Source organism: Zerene cesonia, chromosome 7 (assembly GCF_012273895.1).
Source record: "Zerene cesonia ecotype Mississippi chromosome 7, Zerene_cesonia_1.1, whole genome shotgun sequence".
Lineage (NCBI taxonomy): Eukaryota > Metazoa > Arthropoda > Insecta > Lepidoptera > Pieridae > Zerene > Zerene cesonia.
The window spans coordinates 2529346-2549753 of NC_052108.1; the positions used below are offsets into that span (position 1 = coordinate 2529346).

General features: G+C 30.0%; 1 protein-coding gene across 1 annotated transcript; it reads right to left on the reverse strand.

Moving 5' to 3' along the window:
- Positions 1-708: 708 nt before the first annotated feature.
- Positions 709-20142, reverse strand: LOC119840805 (protein cueball). The gene is made up of 7 exons (XM_038367557.1): positions 19921-20142; positions 6963-7359; positions 6231-6881; positions 5848-6027; positions 3695-3892; positions 3308-3416; positions 709-2606 (listed from the first exon to the last, which is right to left on the reverse strand). Exons 1-7 carry the CDS (start codon positions 19982-19984, stop codon positions 2493-2495), a joined length of 1713 nt encoding a protein of 570 aa, XP_038223485.1. The 5' UTR covers positions 19985-20142; the 3' UTR covers positions 709-2492.
- Positions 20143-20408: the final 266 nt, after the last annotated feature.

Below are 20408 nucleotides of genomic sequence, written 5' to 3' on the forward strand. Positions count from 1 at the left end.
TAAATAATAATTATATATTTATGTGTCTTAAATGTGTAAGTAGTATAGAATTACTGTGATGTTAAGTGTAGTAAACATTCAGGAGAAAGTATAAAATGCGTTATAAAGTTTACGTAACTGAGTTGTTTGTTTGTCTGTGTCATTTCATACAAAGTTAATTTCTTCTATAAATATTTTAGAGCAATTATTAATTAACGTTATAGAAAGTTTGCAATATAAATTTGTGTTTATTGTTACGTAATTATTTTCGAAATAACGTCGATAAAATAGTAAAATACATTTATAATTTCGTTTACAATATTGCTAGATAATTATAGAAATTACAGTTTTTAGTCGTTATTCTTTGCCTGTCTGCATACAGCATGAGCTCTATTTCGAATTTAAAATCTATAGCAGGTCTATATAGCTTAATACTTTTCAAATTAACTGGCAATGTATACAATGTATGTCATAAAATAAGTTGTGTAGTAAGACTAGTATTATGTTTTATACGTGTTGATAAAGGTTTTATTTTTGTTATTGTTTTTAAAATTCATTCCAATAAATTGTCGTTTATTTTGTTGCACTATTGTCTGGTACAGTATTTGTTGAATATAAATATATTTTATTTTATCATACATGTCACTACATAATAAAATGTTTCATCGACTGAGTAAATGTTAAATAAATGTTGTGAGAGGTAAATGAGTTGTTTCAATAAAAATGATAACCTTTGCAAAGCGCTTTATTTTTATAATAAAACATTTGTTTATATCTAAAAGAGGCTTATACAAAGACTCAATAATATCACATTTCTCATGTGGATATTATCAATCCACGAACTAAGCTAAATCTATTATGATATAAATTTTCTAACTACACAACTAAGTACCACCTATATGCTGGTCTATGCCAATAATAAATAATAGTAGGGTGCCTCTAGCGGTTAACAGTGTCTTTGGATTTTTATAAATAATTTGATCGTTAATACTTAAGAAATAATTGCCAACCGTTTTTAATTTGGATAAAATTAAACATAAATAAGTGTGAGATTCACAAATTACGCATGAAACTCGATTTTTTGTGACCGGCAATATTCAAATGTCAATGTAAAATGTTATCTATGGTTCGATATATAAAAGCCAAATAACCAAAAATAATAACAAATTTGTTACATAATTTAGTTTCTAAACTTATAGGAACGTTAATTATTAAAAGACTAACATTCAGTGCATTTTTAACTTGGAAAAAGAGGCACAGTTAAACGAACAGTAAGTGCCTTGGACCGCTACTAAATATCACTCGATACATAAAACCACTAATATGCGAAGCAAATACAGAAAAAAATAGGTTGATATCTTTTAAATTCTTAAAGAATTGATATAAAACGTGTATACGTTGGAATGGATGTTAACGTAAATTGAAGCTCATTATGATGAGATAAAAACGATATATTTTAGACTTACCTTTTCATTCATACGTCTGATATTTTATCTTAGGTTCACAATAATTCTACTCTACAATTTAATGTTAAGTTAATTGAATTTTTTTGCATTCCTAAGAAAATCCAATAGAAAATTAATTTACGGTTTGCAACAAAATTTTGTCAGTTTCTTATTGCCATATTTCAAGCAAATAATTGCAAAAATTTCGAACCAAAAAATACCATATTGTTTTCTAACCAGGTAAAAGTTCACTGTATTATTAAGGCTTTTTTTATTTAATTTAATAATAGCTGCACTACAATAGTAGGGCCCATCGCGCACGCTCACATATTGCATACAAATCATAGTTTATACAAGAACACAATTGATATGAACACAAAATCCTTTTAAAAAGACGTGTTGTTTTCAAACTTAAGTAACTAAATAGGGCAAGAGTAAAGATAAGCCTTTTATACAACCGATAACAATCGATTTATTTGAAAATCGATTTTCTTTTAACATGATATTATGAAAATAAAAACATACAAAATATTAATCAATGATTTAAAAAAAATACATTAATGTCAATTTAATAAAATAATAATTTGGCACGATTACAGCTCTAAATTTAAACTGCGCAATAAAATCGTTTTTAATTAAACTTTTAAATCCATTTGACAACCAACGAGAGCTAAAAATAGCATTATTTTGACGAATAAGTGTGCAATAAAATAATCACAACTCTACAAAAAGGCACGGTGTGGTCGAAAAAGAAAATTTCTACAAAACTCATTTCACTTAATAACTAACAGACTTCATTTAGACTTTCTTATTGTACAATGATAACCTAAAATCTAGTTCGCTTGTACTCAGATTTTAAGTTACTTAAAAATAACATCTATTACAAAGTAAAAAAGTACCATTCATATAAACATTATTTCACGCGTATTGTTTTTTAAACCTGAGCACAATTTGACGACAATTTAAAATAAACGTTCGCCTCTGCCTATAACGAATATCACAATATGTTAGGTAAACCTTTGGATTTTTTACCAAATCGTACGTAAGTACAGATATAAGTATCAAGCGTTAGTACATGTCGTCCGGATTTTCCATATTGGCAATAAGATTTCTCTTTTCTTCCTTTCCGGGCTTTGAGTTTAGTAGACTCGGCCTTATTGTAGATTTTGGTTCGAAACACGGCTGTAACAAAGACACAGTTTTTTGATTATATTATATTAATTATCAACGTGTAGTTAAGTTTATATGAAAAAAGTACATGAAAAACACAAATTAATAATCATGCACATGATATGCCATAATTCTTTTGGGTAACCTTTATTCTTACAGACAATAATTTTATGCTGCTTCAATATAATTATATGCTGCTAAATCAATCTATCGGAACCGACCTAGGATGAAAGTAAATTGTAAAACATTATGTTATCAACAATCTAAAATCCGCGAACTTATTGTAAATGTTTTGCTAGTACCTACGTAACGGATGACTTTTGACCCAGTATTAATTGCTGTCATTATCATATAAATAACATTATTCTAGAAGGATCACACGATTTAATTGATAATTTTTTTATGGTAGCACCATTCACATTACGGTGTACGTGCGTTTTATCAAGTATTTTATGTTTACTTTCGTTGTTGCTTGTTATTATAACACTGTTGCTGTTAATTTGTTAAGATAATTAGTAAAACGTATATTCCGTTTCATAAATAAACGGTAGACGATAACTACTACATTTCATATATATTTACAGCGTCTAACACAAAAATGTGTGAACCGCTTTAGATGATACTTTTTAATATGATAGCTCCCTTGTGCGATTTTTCGATGGCGTGTGGGCAGTTTAGTTTTGGTTAAAAATAAGTATTATGTAGGAACTTACAGTTTCGCAAATATTCATATTGCAGCAGTTTTCTATCGTGATCTCGCATTGGTCGGGGCGAGCTGTGAGCGGAGTCACGTTCTTGTTCACTATTATACGCTTCTTGATCCTGTTAATGAATGAATGAATGAATGATTGAAAAAGTGCTGTTATTTACAGGGATCATCAAACGAAATTAACGTTTAAATAGATATGTTTATGGTCTTTATCGATAAGAATTTTTGTTTTCAATGTCAGAGAGAATTCAAGTCTAACAAAGCGCTTTGAATTTATAAAGCACCTGCATAATTTTAAAATAGGTTAGCTATAAACATCAAATACAATATTAACTGCAGGAAATAAATATTTTTACCACATTACATCAATAATTAATAGACGTATACACACCTCGGCCTTTTCTTCAATTGCATAATCTTCGTAACGAGGAAAGCGCAAACCAAGCACAAGAGCCCACAAAGGATGCCCAACACCATGAGAATCGGATCTCGCACGTAATCCCAGCCTGCACAGGAGTCGACGTAAACATCGTCGCTCACTGTAAGCGTGTCTTGTTGTATTGTGCTTGATTTGTTTTCTTTTGGGCAACTGTAATAGAATAAATTACTATATAGCATTTACGATGTACACAGCGCGCGGTTTTTACACTTAAAAATATACCCTCTGCATACATAGCATTATTTCAAGAAACTGCTGGTCCTTAAACAAGTTTTTTATTAATATACAAATAAAATAACACTTATCAAGTATATTGAATACTTAATTAAATTTTGTACTAAAAATACATGAAATTACTATTTAGGGGTCTATAAATCAATAATATTATTAAGTTTTATAACGACAAAATAACTACACTCATACAATAGAAATGACCTTACATGCATATAGCAAATAAGTAAGCCGTGAAACGGCTAGCATGCTACATGTTTAGTTTAATTTCGTTTGTAACAGGTACAGAGTAACATATATTGCATAACAACCTCGTTAATACACGCTGATTAGATCAAGGAGGGTCATACGGTATGCACCTATATTCATTAGCAATAAACTTCGATTTGTATTCCAATTCGTAAAGTATGTCAACAATTTGTGTTATTTTTATATTTATTTTATTTATGACACACCAACAAGTGTTAAATGAAATTACAAGAGCAACAAGAAACAAGTATATAATATAACTAAAAAAAACTCACTTAAAGGTGAACTTACAACTATTAATTTATAGTCCAAAATTCTAAGTCGATTTTAAACTACAAAGGCAAAATATTACAAAAAATCGTTTTATAAAGTGATGAAAAGAAGCTCTGACAACCCAAACAAATCCATTATGTCCATTGCATTAAAAAAAATTAAACGACTTCATACAACACTGTAATAAAGTAAAATAAATTCAACATTTTAATGGGGTGTTTTGGTCTACATTATTTTTTGGGAATATCGGGTTATGGAGACTAGAGTATTATACTTTTTTCATCATTTAACATCTTGCCAAGTATTTTAAACTAGCCTAATTCTCCTGACAAATATGGTAGCAGATTGAAGTATGGTATGTATCTACATAAACAAGTAGGTTATCTTGATTATTTATTTAAAAGTTGTTTTTGCTAACTACTTTTTAAGAACAAGTACATACTTAAACTACTTTGTACTAGCGAGGGATCTTTTAACAGATCTCTAATTGAATTAACCTTGCGTTTTGAATGTTCGGGATGCATAAACGAAATAATATATTAATTTCGAGAATTGTTTCAGAATTTTAATTCAAATGTATTAATTACTCATATTATATAACATTTCCGCTCAGCAAAGCGGTTCAAATCCAAGTTCAATTCTAAAACCAAGGTCTCATTTGATAAAAATCAAATTTAAAATATCAACAAATATATTCGGCTAAAATTTAAACTACTTCCCCTGTCACACATAACATAATTAATTGACTTTTGAGGTTTTTTTTATGTTTTTTCATAATTCATTGACATACTAAGTTCAAAATTAAATAGTACTAAACACTGACAATAAAATCAAACTCGGTCAAGTAGTTTTTGCGTTAGCATAGCATAGAATATCGGTTTCTCACACCGAACAATACTTTATCGTGAATTTACTCTTGACATTGGCGAATCATTTGTCCCGGTTTCTCGTTAGATAATTTTAACGAATGTCAAATGAATATTTATTATTTCCAAGATTTCCCGCCCGCGGAGGTCTGTCTGGTCGGTTTTACCTGTACAGTTTCCGTTCCCTCGGGATTTGCGGGATAAAATCTATCCTATTTCCTTTCACGGGTCATAAACTGTCTTTGTACAAAATTTCATCCAAATCGGTTCAGTGGTTCAGGCGTGAAAGATAAAGTTTTATATTATTGGTAGAGTTTCAATGAAACGTTACTTGCGCTACTAAGAAAAAATTTCGCGGCATCCAATTAATAGTCATGATTTATTGTCAATGAATACAATATTAATAGCTACTTATAAATTAATTTTATGTGATATTTTTTTATAAGCATTATCTGTATATTAAAAATATTGGCAATTAAAAATTACCTGCAAGTTTCCTTTAAAACGATCGGCACTTTTTTAGTCTCACATCTATTGCCTTCAAAATTACTTTTACACGAGCAAGTGGGTTTTTGTGTGTTTTCAACAGTACATGTACCACCATTCAAACAGAATCCTTTACATTCGATGACCTCACATCTTGTTCCAGAAAAACCATTGTTGCACCTTGAATAAAAAAAAAAGAAATATAGCAAAACAGCATGAAAATCGAAACAAAATATAGGTACAATGTATATCAAATTATTTGTTTATTCTATTCTTGTATGCTCATAACAATCTTTTGAACATATTCCACAAAATAAACATACAGAACAATGCACAATGCATACTAAACAAAACAAAAGCATTGAATTGCAATCTGACGGTACCTGCAGGTAGGCTGTCCTTCAGAAGTCACCATACACTCGCCGTTAAGGCAAAAGTTTTGACACAGGGATACCTCACACCGATCTCCCGAATACCCCAAGGAACATTTGCATTCGGTACCATTCTTGACACCGTGCAAACAAAACAATCCAGCGTCCGTTGGAATTGTGAAAGATTCGTTGATTTGAGATTTATTTTGTGCGTATTCCATTAGGTTTTTGCAATCCGCAATCCCCTTTGTTTGATCCGCAATATCGTAATTGGCGACTATGCCGAAGGGCACTTCATTGTTGAAAGTAATAATTTCTTCTGGATCCGTATATGGTGGAGCGTCTTTATCGATTTTCCATACAGATTTGAAGCCCCAGTCGACCCAGTAAATGGAATCTTTGGATACGGCTAGTGCGTTCGGCTGGTGATATGTTCCCACTAAAACTTTACTTCTACCCGATCCATCTAAATTAGATGTTTCAATCGCATAATGTATACCCTCCTTATCGTCCGCCCAATACAGTTTGCTTGTCCTCTGATCGACTGCAATGCTTACTGCCATGTGGATATCTGTGTCAATGATGATTTTCCTTTCACTGCCGTCAAATCTAGCTCTTTCAATGGTTGGTTTGGTAATATTTGTATTGGTCCAGTAGATGTACCTAGAATTACAAATCAATTATAATTTTATACTAATAACAGTATTAAATATTGATAATAATTTTGCCTAGCAGTTTACCTACCCTCTACAACTATCGACGGCAATATCCCTCGGTATTTCATAATCCATTTTGATTAGGACTTTTCCATAGATATCTTTCTTTGATCTTGGCCATAAAGAAGTCCAGTATATGCTTCTTTCATTTGTGTCGGTCCAGAAGAGCTTTCCAGTTATAGGATCAAAGGCTAACCCTTGAATATTTTCATAGGATCGTTTCCCGACCAGTGGCTGGTATTTCTTGGTTGCTAAGTTGAAGCTAAATATAGAGGCGTTATCGTTTTGCTTATCGACGAATAACAACATGTTGTGGACGGCATCATACGCCAAGGCTGTGAGATCTCTGAAACGTTCGCCTTCATTCTTCGTTTTTGTTTTGTTTGTGTAAAATTCTAATTGGTCCCCCGTCGTGATTGCAATGTCTGGAACAAAAAAATGACAATTCAAACTCAATTCATGGAATCGTTGATGATAAATCATTTATGGTATGTATGGTTTTGACCGTGTTGACCGTATCGATAGCCTCTAACTCTCGTATCTCGTAAATAACTCGCTACGTAAGTATTGGCGATTATTTCTGTCATCGATACCAGCATATTTTGGCAGAGGAATTCTATGGACCGAGTCCAATGACCAACAGCGGTAACGTTGGGGTTGATCACACTTATGTAACTACAATTTACTTATCTATTAACATTCAACTTCTTTAGATATGCGTATCTAATTTTCTATCGTCCGTGATGTTTTTTTAATTTTATGAGTGAACTTTCTATATTATACCTAACGATTACCTTTACCCACGGTTTCATTCATTTAAGCAACAATTTACGTAAAGTAGCTATGAAAGTCTAAATTTAACCTAGAGGGTGTGTATTCAAGGGGACCTTGAGCAAAGCTGTTATCAGCCAACAATTACTTCATACCAAATGAACTAATTACGAGACGTTTGGAAAACACCCAAGAGAAGCGTAACTCACTATATCGTTTCGTAGGCAATGACGTGCGCACCAAATGTAAATTACGTACCTACATAACTTGTATATATATGTATAATTTCAATGAAGACTGCCACTTGCCTTGATTCTATGATGATAAGGCATTTAAACAGCTCAATTCTAGTAGAAGTATAACTATCATAGGATCTTACTCACTTTTTTACAATTAACTACATTGAATTTATAAATTGTCCAATAATCAATTAAATTCTTCTTCGTTTTAAGTTTATAAGAATAATATAATAATTTTTAATAAGCACCAAAATTAAAAAATAAAAATAACTGCTTAATGTTTTAATGGAGATACAAATATAAACGATCGTTTCTTGTTACAAAAATGTACCTTATTCATTATAATTGTAGTTTGATAAATCTCGATAGCAGACGTAACTAATTATACTACTTTTAAAAATTACATTATTTTTTACGGTAATTGCGAATTCCTTTAGTTAAGACTTTAGATAAAACAATGCGAAATCAAACATAAGCATATCAAAATCAACATTAAGATAATAGATATTTTTAAAAATAACATATATTTAACTCGCCATTAGGTACTATTTAAGGTAGCACGTACAAACTACAATAACTAAGTATTTCAACAAATACTAATTATCTACTTACGATGCCAACTCTTGCACAAGTTACGATTCGGTTCAGTAAAATGCCTAATTAATTAATTAATTAAAATAACAAATATACCATTTCATTAGGCAAGTTTCAACGTTGTTTCAGCACCAATTTTTTGTCAAATATATATTATCTGTTACTGCAGTACGATTTTAATGATTGATATAGTTAAAAATATATTAAAAAGGCATGCTATAATGAACGAACCATCTATTTTAAACGGAGAAATTATTATATTTAATCCTCGTGATCATTATCAGGACATTTTTATCCTATTATACTGAGACTAATGAAATGATCGTATTATTACCCATCCGTGATAAACGTACAAAGTTTGAATAAAAAGTAGGTCTAAATCGAATTTTTACATGCAAACATATAGATGAAACTAATAGAAACGTTATATTAGTAAAAGTTGAGTAGGAATACTATACGAAATAAAAATATACAAAAGTTTATTGTATGATATTCACATCTATTCAATCGATTTCCTATAATATTATTGTATTTATAATCTACATCTGTCCTCCGACATATTGTTTACATTTACTTTCAGTAATAACAAATGCAGTTGTAGCTAATTAATGCCTGTGTATTGATTATAAGTCACATTAAAGAAAACAACAATATTATAATAACAGATACATTATATGTATTGTTTTTAATTCAAGAACTCATTATTTATTTTAACGCCCTCGCAGTGTCGGATATCAAGTGATAAAACGAGAATATATTGTATTTAAAAAGAAAGAAATCAAGAAATAATAACAATTAGTATAAAAATAACACATTATAACACTTAATTAATTGTGTTTACAATGTTGTTATAACTCATGAGTTATATAGTATTATTTAATAAAAATATTTAGCAACTAGACATGTAAATTATAGATTTTATACAAGTCGCAACCAACTAGCCGCTTTTATAATATAGATAATAAAAATACTTATAGACCAATCTAGCCTCCTTAAACGACGCTTTTTAACTTATGTTCTAATCACATCAATATTATAAATGTGAAGGTTTGTTAGTTTGGATGTTTGTCCGTCAATCACACTGAAACTACTGAACATTTTGATGAAATTTGTTACACAGATAGGGTATGAGCTGACTTGGGTGATAGGATTCTTTTTATCTCGATTTAATGCTCCTTTGGGATACAACAGGAATCTTGATATCCGGGTGGAGCCGGGACTATCGTCTAGTTGAATATATATTATATAGTACAGTATAAGTAGTAAAAATACACCTACCATTTACATTGTACTTACATATTGTATAATTACATAACATTATTCATGTGGGAATTTTTAGTATATTAAATAATTAATTCAATAAATTTCTGCATAAAAACGTAATTGGAATATACACAGCGGAAGTATGACATTTCTACAAATATACTACTTAACTAATAAAAAAATAAAATAAAAAACTTAGCTAAATTAAAGACCGGTATTACCATTTCATTCAAATTATAACGTGTGCCTTATAGTTTTATAAAATAATTTTGTAGCCTAAAAAACATATAAATAACAAGGTCTTTTGTGAAATTAACGTTTTTGTAGGTAATGAAAATATCGCAAACAATAAAAATATTTAAGCTATCGAAGCAGAAAACTGTATTCAAATCTAGATTTTAGATTCGAAATTTATTCAAGGCTATTCTGAGGTATACCTACTTAATAATTTTATAAAATATAAAATAAATTAATTTTACCGAGGTATTGAATGTTGATATCCTACATGACTTGACGAAAATTAAATCATTAACGTAACGTTTTTTTGAATTCTCCAGAGTTGCAACCGGAGCTGTTAGCTTACGAAATTGCGAAGGGATATTAAATAAAATAATGATAACTGAAGTTTTTGTTCAAAGTTAAATTCAAATTTGATATTGTTATATGAAACTTTTGATTGTAATATCAAGTGTCGACAACTAGTATTATACGAGATTATTATTCTATAATCTTATTAAAACTGTTTACGACGACGAATATCTATTAGTAAAACCGGTATGATTTACGCATCCATTTTGAAAGATTTAGCAGTAGAATTTTTGCTTACTTTTAATCCATAAAGACCAAAAAAGTCGGTAGTACCACAGATAACATAATACCATGTAGTATTTACTTTATTATGAAGTAAGTATATTGTTCTAGAATAAGGTCAATTGACAGAAGGAAGTGAATTTATAGGAAAATGTTTATTTATAAATGAATATACATATATTCACAATTGCATCGCGTAAATATGTAATTTGATACAATAATGTTCATTCAACTTTTGTTCACATCAAACAAAAAATATATTTTCATCATTTTTTTTTAAACGGTAAATTTTCAGTCATAATTTAAATAAAATTAGAAGGAAAACGGTATTTTAGTAAAATCTGTAATACTTATTTATTTTAAGTACGTGTATTTCCCAGACTGTTATATTAATTTAAATTGTAACTAATATTATAAATAATGTATGTTTGAATTAATTCGTAATAAGCTGTCGCATAGAAATATCCGCCATGTGACAATCATATCCGTATTATTGATGCATGTTACTTACTTTTAAATATCCAATAATTAGTCATATATTTATAATCTAGTCGTATTATAATAGAACTAATAAAATTAACATTCATATAATATTTTTAACTCACTATTTATGATAAGATTGTAATAAATCTTTAAACTTAGCATAAAATATTCAATTATTAATTTACAACTACATTATTTTTATATATAAAGCACTAACTGGACCCCGCGGCTACGCCTGCCTTTTAATCAAATATAACTTACATGAAATCAACTCCCAGATGACATTGCCATATGGAAATATTACTTATTATACCGGATTTGTTGTGTATTGAGTTCACACAAACAAGATTTGTAAATTTATGTGCTCCTGTTGATTTTTAACTAGGACTCCCGTAACATTGACGTCGTCTATTATTTTATTGTATTCACATATTTCTATTTTACTTGGAAGTCTAGGGAATGTATCTTTCAAAGTGTGTTATAGGTATAGTCAATCATGGCTAGTCATAGTTTTTATAAGTGTTCTTTAAATGGAATGTGTTTTGTTGCGGCAGCGCAAGCAAAAGAGCCGATGGGCCACCGTTTTGTATTGTTGAGACTACTTTAGTGCATCCAAGTCCCTTGGAGGCTCTGGGTTATTTCGGAATCCTACTGCATTAGTGTCCCATTGGATTAGTGCACTGTGTTGTGGGAGTCATGGGTCTGCACTTATTTAGGATGCGTCCGCTATAAACACTTGTAACACTCACATTGATGGTGTTATAGGGGCTTTTCCGGCCTATTATTTTTATTATTAGGAGACACCGCAGGTGGTAAATGCTTCCAAAGCCTCACCATACGCAGAAGAAAGCGTCGACATTTATTTCCCAATAAATGTTATATGTAGCTACGTTGCCTTTCTTTGAGTCAGTAAAATAGCAGTGAAATATAGGATAAATATAGGGTAATTCCAAATATGTTTCTGGTAACCCCACATCTTGTTTGATATGGGTTTACCATAAATTTATTATAACATTTTGAAATTATCTGAAGTGCAGTTGATTTACTTTGGGTAAGAGTTTATTTTTAATATCATCAAGAATATGTTAATTTAGTTTAAAAAATTACAATTGTATGTTTATTTTGGTATTAAATCGAATCTCTACTGTATTTATTTCAATAAATAATTATTATTTTATTAGCTTTTGAACACATACGCTATATGTATTATACATAATAAAAATGTGTATTTTATTAGTTGATAAATATATAAATTTATACAAATAGCAGTTTTATTTATATTTCATATATTTTCAAATAGAAACCTATCCGTAATCTCGACACCCTTATGCGGAAGTCTGCATTAAATTCAATCTAAAAATAAGTATGCTACATTAAAAAAATAGGCAACTTAAAAACCTCCCAAAACCGAAAAATAAATTATTATAATCGCTATAAGGCAGTTACTTTATTTTTATAATTTGTTTGAACCTTTTTAGTGCAAAACAAATTTTACAAACTTTCATACCCTATTATATGCCATTGGGGGTAGAATTTATCAAAATCCTTTGTTAGCGGAGGCCTACGTCATTACGTCAGTAAGTCAGTCACCTTTGAATATTATATATATATGAGTATATAAGTCATTTACAAAGTTTCGTGTCTTTTCTGCGCCGTTGAGGAATTCAATTTTCCGGTCGGTAAAAAATTATATGAACTTTTAAAGCCGGTTTGTTTTCCGACTAGTCATTGCGTCAAAACACAAACGGGATATACGAAATTTTATTTAAACTTATTAATGATATGTAAACAGATTGGACCGTTTCAATGGCAAAGAATAAACTGCGAATTGAGTATCTCCATCGTTTTTGGGACAAGAGTTCAAATAGGGCATGACACCGTGTATATTTATTTTAATAAAAATCCATGGATTATATCATAATAATATTTCATACCTACAATATGTATACTTAACAATAACGACAAAAGAATACACAACACACTCTTTGAAGGACCACAGTTGTTTAACAGATTACCAAAGAAAATCAAAAATTGCAAGTCTCAATGTAAATACATAATAAATACATAGTATTTACTAAAACATCTTACATAAACTATAACTTGTAATAGTAGTGTAGATTTTTAAATATGAAATTTATAATATGTAATTACCATAAACTAGAGATGTAAGCAAAAAAAGCATTAAATTAAGATAACATGTTACTCATTTTAAGTGATCGAATTGTTCTCATGAATTAATAAAGTCGTTGAAGCTTAACCTATAACAATAAACAGAATTTTTTAGGTATCCCTAAATACCTAAATTATAAAAAAATATTTTGCATATTTTGCCTAACTCGTGACATAGCAAAATATCGAAAAATACATTCTTTTTTTTTATCATTCATATGTGGGGAGTCGAGCTTTCTTATCGAAATTTTAAAAGTCAGGGTACATCATACATGTATTTAAAGAAAAGCCAAGATATAGCAACACCGTCTTTTAACTATTTCCTTCATAGTTTATGGTTAATTACAGCACTAATCGTTATTTCTAATTCTAAACTTATCGCTTAATTAACATAATATTTAAATAAATACAATAATTAACAATATAATGAGATATTTGTTGAAATGACATTGAATACTATCTTTGAGGTTTTTCAGTTCGAGTTATATAAGCTTTATATTATTCATCTAGGAAACTACATATACAACTAATAGACCGATATTACACTGTACTGACACCATTAAATACCCTTGTATAATTTAATGTGTGCGTGATAATTTGTTATAACCATTACTGCCTATTGCCTATCAACAGCATAAATTCTATGACAGCACCTACTTATATACCTAACTTTCTAGTTCAGGACAAGAAAGTCATTCTATATGTATAGATATTGTTAACTTGACAAATATATCTACTACTAATATTATAAAGCTGAAGAGTTTGTTTGAACGCACTAATCTCTGTAACAACAACAAGGTCCGATTTGAAAATTATTTCAGTGTTAGATAGCCCATTTACTGAGGAAGGCTATATATGTACGGGCGGACCGCAAGTTTATTATATTATTTGGCTGACAATGAAGTGAGTTTACTGAAAAAAATCCGAATGCAAAATCTTTCGTCGTTCAACTAATGTAAAAAAAAATATTTGTCAAAAGCAGAGAGCCGTAGCTAATGTATTTTTAATATAGATTAGTGCACAAGCTTTTATTTATTTAATTTAGTGCTTACATAAACGCACGCCATTAAATATAATAGATTTTTACATATTTTTAAATAACTAAGCAGTTTTCGTTTTTTTATGTCTGTAAAAACGTATACTGCGAGAATCTTTCCATCTATAATAAGAGCTGACCTTCACTAGATTTCAATAATATTTGTTTAAAAAAAAGAAATGACAAATTTGTTTGTTTTAAAGATAATACATAATCGAAATTCAAAATTGGAGATAGGACTATCGGCACATGAATAATTCATAGGCACGTTTCATATCACGTGTAAAATTCATCAAGCACCGATGTAATACCTATATGGGCGAATTATTTTTGCATTATGGATAGTTTTTATCAAAACATCGTTAGGGATAATGGTACCTGGTCGATAAGATACGGGGCCACGTTTGTGTGGAATTTGATAATTTGTCACCCAATAGATAGTAGATACTGACATTATTATATGTTGATATTAAATGTTAAGGATGGTAAAATATTGAAGTTCAGAAAATAGTTTCGTGTACCTACCTGCTTTGTAAATAAAACAAACACAAGTCAATCATTGGACATAAAATTTATCAAAGACGCACAAATTGTGAAGGAAGTAAAAAATATATAACATGGATTTTTAAAAACGTTGTAATGTACCTAAAACCCATGTTTGAACGCAAAGTTTAAGCTATAATTTCTACCATAGGTTTATTTGTCCCACTGACCGAGTTACGACCAACCTCAATGACACTAATCCGCAAAATATTCTCACGCACATGCGAAAACACAAGTGCACTTGGTTCCTAAGTTATAAATTCCAATACAATACCGAAATGACCAAAGAAAGTTAAGATATCGGTGATCATCGGTAAATACGCATTGTGATTTTACACCATAAACACCATATCCATCTTTACAATAAATATGATATATACAACTGCGCATAATAACAGGGACCCTTACAAGGCATGGTCCCTTCAACAAACATCTCTCTAATTTAGGGAGCACTAACAGTCCGATATGCAGAGCATAAATGAATGGTGATGAAACGGCAGCCCACGTCATCATAGAACGTACGGCAGTTGCAGAGCACAGGGTTGACAGGTAACCACTCAGGTTCTTCTGGATCCCTTACTGAAGCTTTCGGCAGCCCTTACAAGCTGCTTAACTTCATGGAGGAGCTGCAGTAGTTTCAGCGTTGACTGCTTTCCCCTCCCCCCCTCCTTGTCTCTTTCACGCATAATAGGTGCTTTATTATTGCTATGTGGTATATATGGAAACAAATCAAAACGTCTACGTTTGTGTCGTCGACCAACTAATAGATCGGATTATGTTATATCTATACTAGATTACTTTCATACCTCTTGATTTATTTTGATTTATTCATTTAATATAACAGAAGCGTAGTTACAAATGGGACTTACATAAACCCTGTGAGACTTTAGACTATTCACAATTAATAATTGTATCAGTGTGAAATGTCCCTCCTCATGGCGTACGTGACGAACACGCGCCGCAAGACGATACAATCAAACAAGTTTCACATTTCACTACTTTTTGATGATATGCAGAAGGCACGCTTGATTAACATAATATTTTCGTTTTAAAATGTACTTAACCAAATCCATTGTTACTAAGTGCTATAGTTTTTAGAATTTTTGTTTTTAGTCTTTGAATATAACGTGATAGATAAAAAAAACGTTGATTAGTTAATAGTTTACTCAAACAAATTGTATTTATTTAAATAAAATACTCATTTTTATGCTGTTAGTATAGACAATGGGGTTTCTTTGCAGATATTCCTTGCTTATTACAGCCGCCCTCTATAGAAAGATGGCTGATCAGATCTATGAACTAATGCAGGCCTTAAGATTTAATGTATTTCCAATCATTGTATAATTTCAGCATTTCTACGAGTATATATTTTTGGCCTAAATTGTTTTCTATTTTTTCTATTACACGCATAGATTGTTTACAAACGTAAAAGAGGTTAATCTTTCGACTTTTTACGTTACAAGAATTTGTTATTTAGTAATCCAAGCTGCAGTATACCTACATATATATGTATATATATATATATACTTGCATTCATTTAACGCATGTCAGAACATAATCCTTAACACGTACCTCTAATCATTTATTATTATCTAATAAGATAAATGCATAATTACGAGGAGATTTTAATATATAGGTACGTTTTTAATTTTGATAAGGTCTGGAAATATTTTAGAGGCAGTTCACAATTTTTTTTAATATTTATTGTCTACTAAAACTGGTCCATGTTAGAATTTTGTGCAAAAATAGTAACAGTGCGTGAACTTGAGACAAAAAACAACTGATTTGACCTAGACCGACAAATAAATGTTATTACACTTATTTAAAAAAATGGCATTCTAAAAACACAGTATTCTAGAAAGAACTACGTCTTATGGCCGTGTTCCAGATGAAATACAATAGATATCAAAGGTTACGTGGGTAATTAGCATCCTATTTTAAATGTTATTTGGGACAGATTTCTAGAAATTTACTATAATTATTTGTAAATTTTGAAGATAATTAGTAAAATCATTAGTCTTAATTTATAATATTTTTATAGTATTATGATATTATTATTATCTGTGATATTTCGATAAATTAGCGCCCTCAGTCGGAAGGAAACTTTTTGTAAGTTTTTAAATGAAAGAGCCGCGGATTTCTACCGACTCAAACCCCACCGTGTTCCGTCGAGCCGCTTACCTATTTGTTTATTATTAATGAAATAACATTGTACTACGTATTTTGCTGCTGACTGTTTATTTCGACTTATTCGACCATGTCAAAAACGTGTTAATTGGCCGTCTTTTGACATTTTGCGGGTGACAATTTTATAATTATAACTTTCTTAGATATATAATTTTTAACCAAAGCTGAAAAATCGTCCGTTAATCTTGTGTTATAATGTTGGTATTACTAACGATACATATTTCAAACGATATTACCAATCCAAATCTAAAAGTCGCAAGCATATTGATCTGATTGATCTAGCAATCCGTTTTCTGACACATTTTTGCTTACGGCATACAGATAACAGATCAATTCAGTGCAATAATCAAAGATTGATGCGTTACTAATTTCGAGTGATGGTAATCAACTAACTACCTATATTTAACTTTTAATAAGTATAATTTCAATAGTATCTATTTATTCTCCTTGAAAACATACAAGGTTAATAATTGCGTGCTGTTGCTTGCTTTATGCGTAACGGCCGGATCTGAAAATTTTGCAGATTTGCAATTAAATAGCAACAATCAAGGGAAATTTGTGAGGCCAAGCTGTACACCTAATGAGAACTCAATTATCATGTAGTTACAATTGTAGTAAGCCTAGTAACCACAGATAATATAATTCTACACTAGTATCTAAGGAACAGACTACTAAATAGTTACCTACTACGTAGAAGGGGCTAAATTACCAAATTACAATAAAGTTTGTAATATCCCTAATGTTAAATTATTAATACATTTAATATTTATATACAACATGATTATTAATTTAACCTATTAAAGGCAAAACTGTGATGTTACAGATAAAACGATAAGCACTGTAAAAAAAAAATTATGAATGGATATTTAAATGTGAATTTTAACTGTTTTCCCTGTATTTATAGGCTTTGATGATTCTGTATAAATGTTATCATTCATAATTATAAGGAAGTTATTGAATATTATTGTTTATTCGTATAATTTAATCTGAGGTTAAAGAAAGCAGGAAAGGGTTAATTACCATGATTGATTATAGAATTTCCTAGTAGATTAAAGAAAATATGTCGCCTTACTCTATTAATTGGGAAAACAACCAGATAAATGAATTTACTACGGCAATAAATAGTTATTTATGATTTTATAATTAAAGATTATGTTTATTAGTCAGATTGGGTTTTATTCTAGTCTTGCATAATTTATGGCTTTGATAAGCTTTGGAGCTTAGGTTTTCAAACAAATTCATTATCTTTGTCATCCAAAGGATAATTTATTAAACTAACTGTTGTTTAATATTATGTTATTGTAAGTAAATGTGTTGATATCCAATAATTATTTCATGGTTGATTTAATAAGATTAAAACGTTAATGTAATTGTTGCCTTGTCTTATCAATTAGCTACAATAAATCAATAAATTCTTAGTTTTAGTATCATATAAATAAAAAAAATAACTAATTAAAGCGGTTTTTCTTTTTGCTGTTTCAAACTTTTTATTTGTAATATAGATTTATAATTAAAAAAGGGATGATTAATGCTATTAGATTACCTTACGTTTTTATAAGTATATTTAACACAAATCACTTGATCACGCAACTCACTCACATATATTAAAAAATACATATTAAAATTGGATAAAAATTAAAATAAAATTAAAATAAGCCAATGCATTAAAATTAAGTAAGTTAGTAAGTAAATTTTAGTGGCATTTTATTATTTCAAATGAATATTTATAAACGTTAATTAGTATAGTAGGGTCTGTTAACATATTAGTATATATAATGTACCTACTTTATAATGAAATATGAACCTATCTTGGAAACCTTTATTTCTTTTATATATAACCTACAGGCTAGACATCTTATAATATTTTTCAACTAGACTTTTCTTTCTTTTAGAATAAGGTTCGTATACATGTAATTACATAACAACGAGATATAAAAATTAAGCATTCCCTACATTTCGATTAAGAAAGTAAATAGCGTGATGAAAATGATAAATATGTCTGTTAGGAAGACATGTTTTCGATTTAGATTGTTAAATTACACAGCTAATTATTTAATTTCTATAGGCACTAGAAGTAATATAATGTATGATTTAGAAAATTATTCATAATATAATGTATAGATATAAAAAAATCAAGCATAAACTAGGTATCATAAATGTAGGAACCAATATCACTAGGAAGTAGAAGCATCTAAGATAAAATGAAGTATGTTAAATAACTTATTATTTACGAACCTATGTCAGGTTGATTTAAAACTTTAAATTTATTTGTTACGAACTCAGTATTGTACAATGTACATTCTAACTTATTTTTGTCCCCCTCTCTCAAAAGCTTTTTAATTTCTCTTGCTAATTTTTATACTAGTAGTGGAACTATAGAGGTGCCGATCTTTTTATATTTTACTTAAAATGCACAATATGCAAGCAATAGGTACTACAATATTATCTCATTTCGTTTAAAAAATATATACTTTTGTTTTTGTCATCATTATTCGTCGTATTGACGTGAATTATTTAAATTAAAGGTTAATGCCGCATACGTCTTTCAGTTTACGTTTTCACGTGTATTATTCTACTAAATACCTTAACAATACTTTTTCTTATAGTAATGTTTAACTAAGATGCTCTTTAAATCGGCCGTGTTGTAGCCGTGCCGTTCGAAGTGGCCTACGTGACTAGCGGTCCCCTTGCAATGGTGTCGTGGCGCCAAACGAATTACCGCCTTATCGACTTTTCATACGAAAATCACCACAGATAATGTATTCGCAAAAAATACAGATTAAACTATTTTTTTTTCATCTAGCTTAAATAACCCATTTACCGGTTGCGTAACTACAGAAAAATCACACGTGTTCTTAAGTCATGCATCAGCTGATTTTTACTACACTTACCCCAGGAGCTAACGAGGTTTATGTAAAGGGCGAAAGCAACAAAAAAACACTTTGCGGCACACATTTTATCTCATAAATTTTGGATACTCTCTAAGTAAATGCACTGATACATCGAATTATTTGTACGAGTTTCAGTCTAATGTCAAATAGAGGGCGCACCTCTGCAACAACCGCGCGTAGCGCGTGCTAGACCGAAACTAAATAAAATCGCACAGCCGCCTGTCACGATCCCAAATACAAATAAGTTCATTGAAAACACTTTGCGCATGCCCACGCAACTGATATGTACTTACATACCAAACAATATCTTATCACTGAGCAATCAGTGAATCTACTAGATTCGTGAACAGCGTGCGTACCATTTTGTTTTGTTTTCTAGTTTGCTGTTTTATTTTGATTGATATAATTCAAAACATTAGTTTATAACGCATATACGATAGGTTATTTACAAATGTTATTGGCGGCAAGTTTTTTTTCTCTTTTCCTTC

What these genes read in the sequence shown, in the direction of transcription:
- LOC119840805 (XM_038367557.1), bottom strand. Translation starts at nt 19,984, where the DNA reads ATGTGTGCCGCAAAGTGTTTTTTTGTTGCTTTCGCCCTTTACATAAAC. An exon ending in GTTTTAAAGGAAACTTGCAG is followed by an intron (nt 3,893 to 5,847) that starts GTAATTTTTAAT and finishes ATTCTATTACAG; the next exon opens with TTGCCCAAAAGAAAACAAAT. An exon ending in ATATGAATATTTGCGAAACT is followed by an intron (nt 2,607 to 3,307) that starts GTAAGTTCCTAC and finishes TCTTTGTTACAG; the next exon opens with CCGTGTTTCGAACCAAAATC.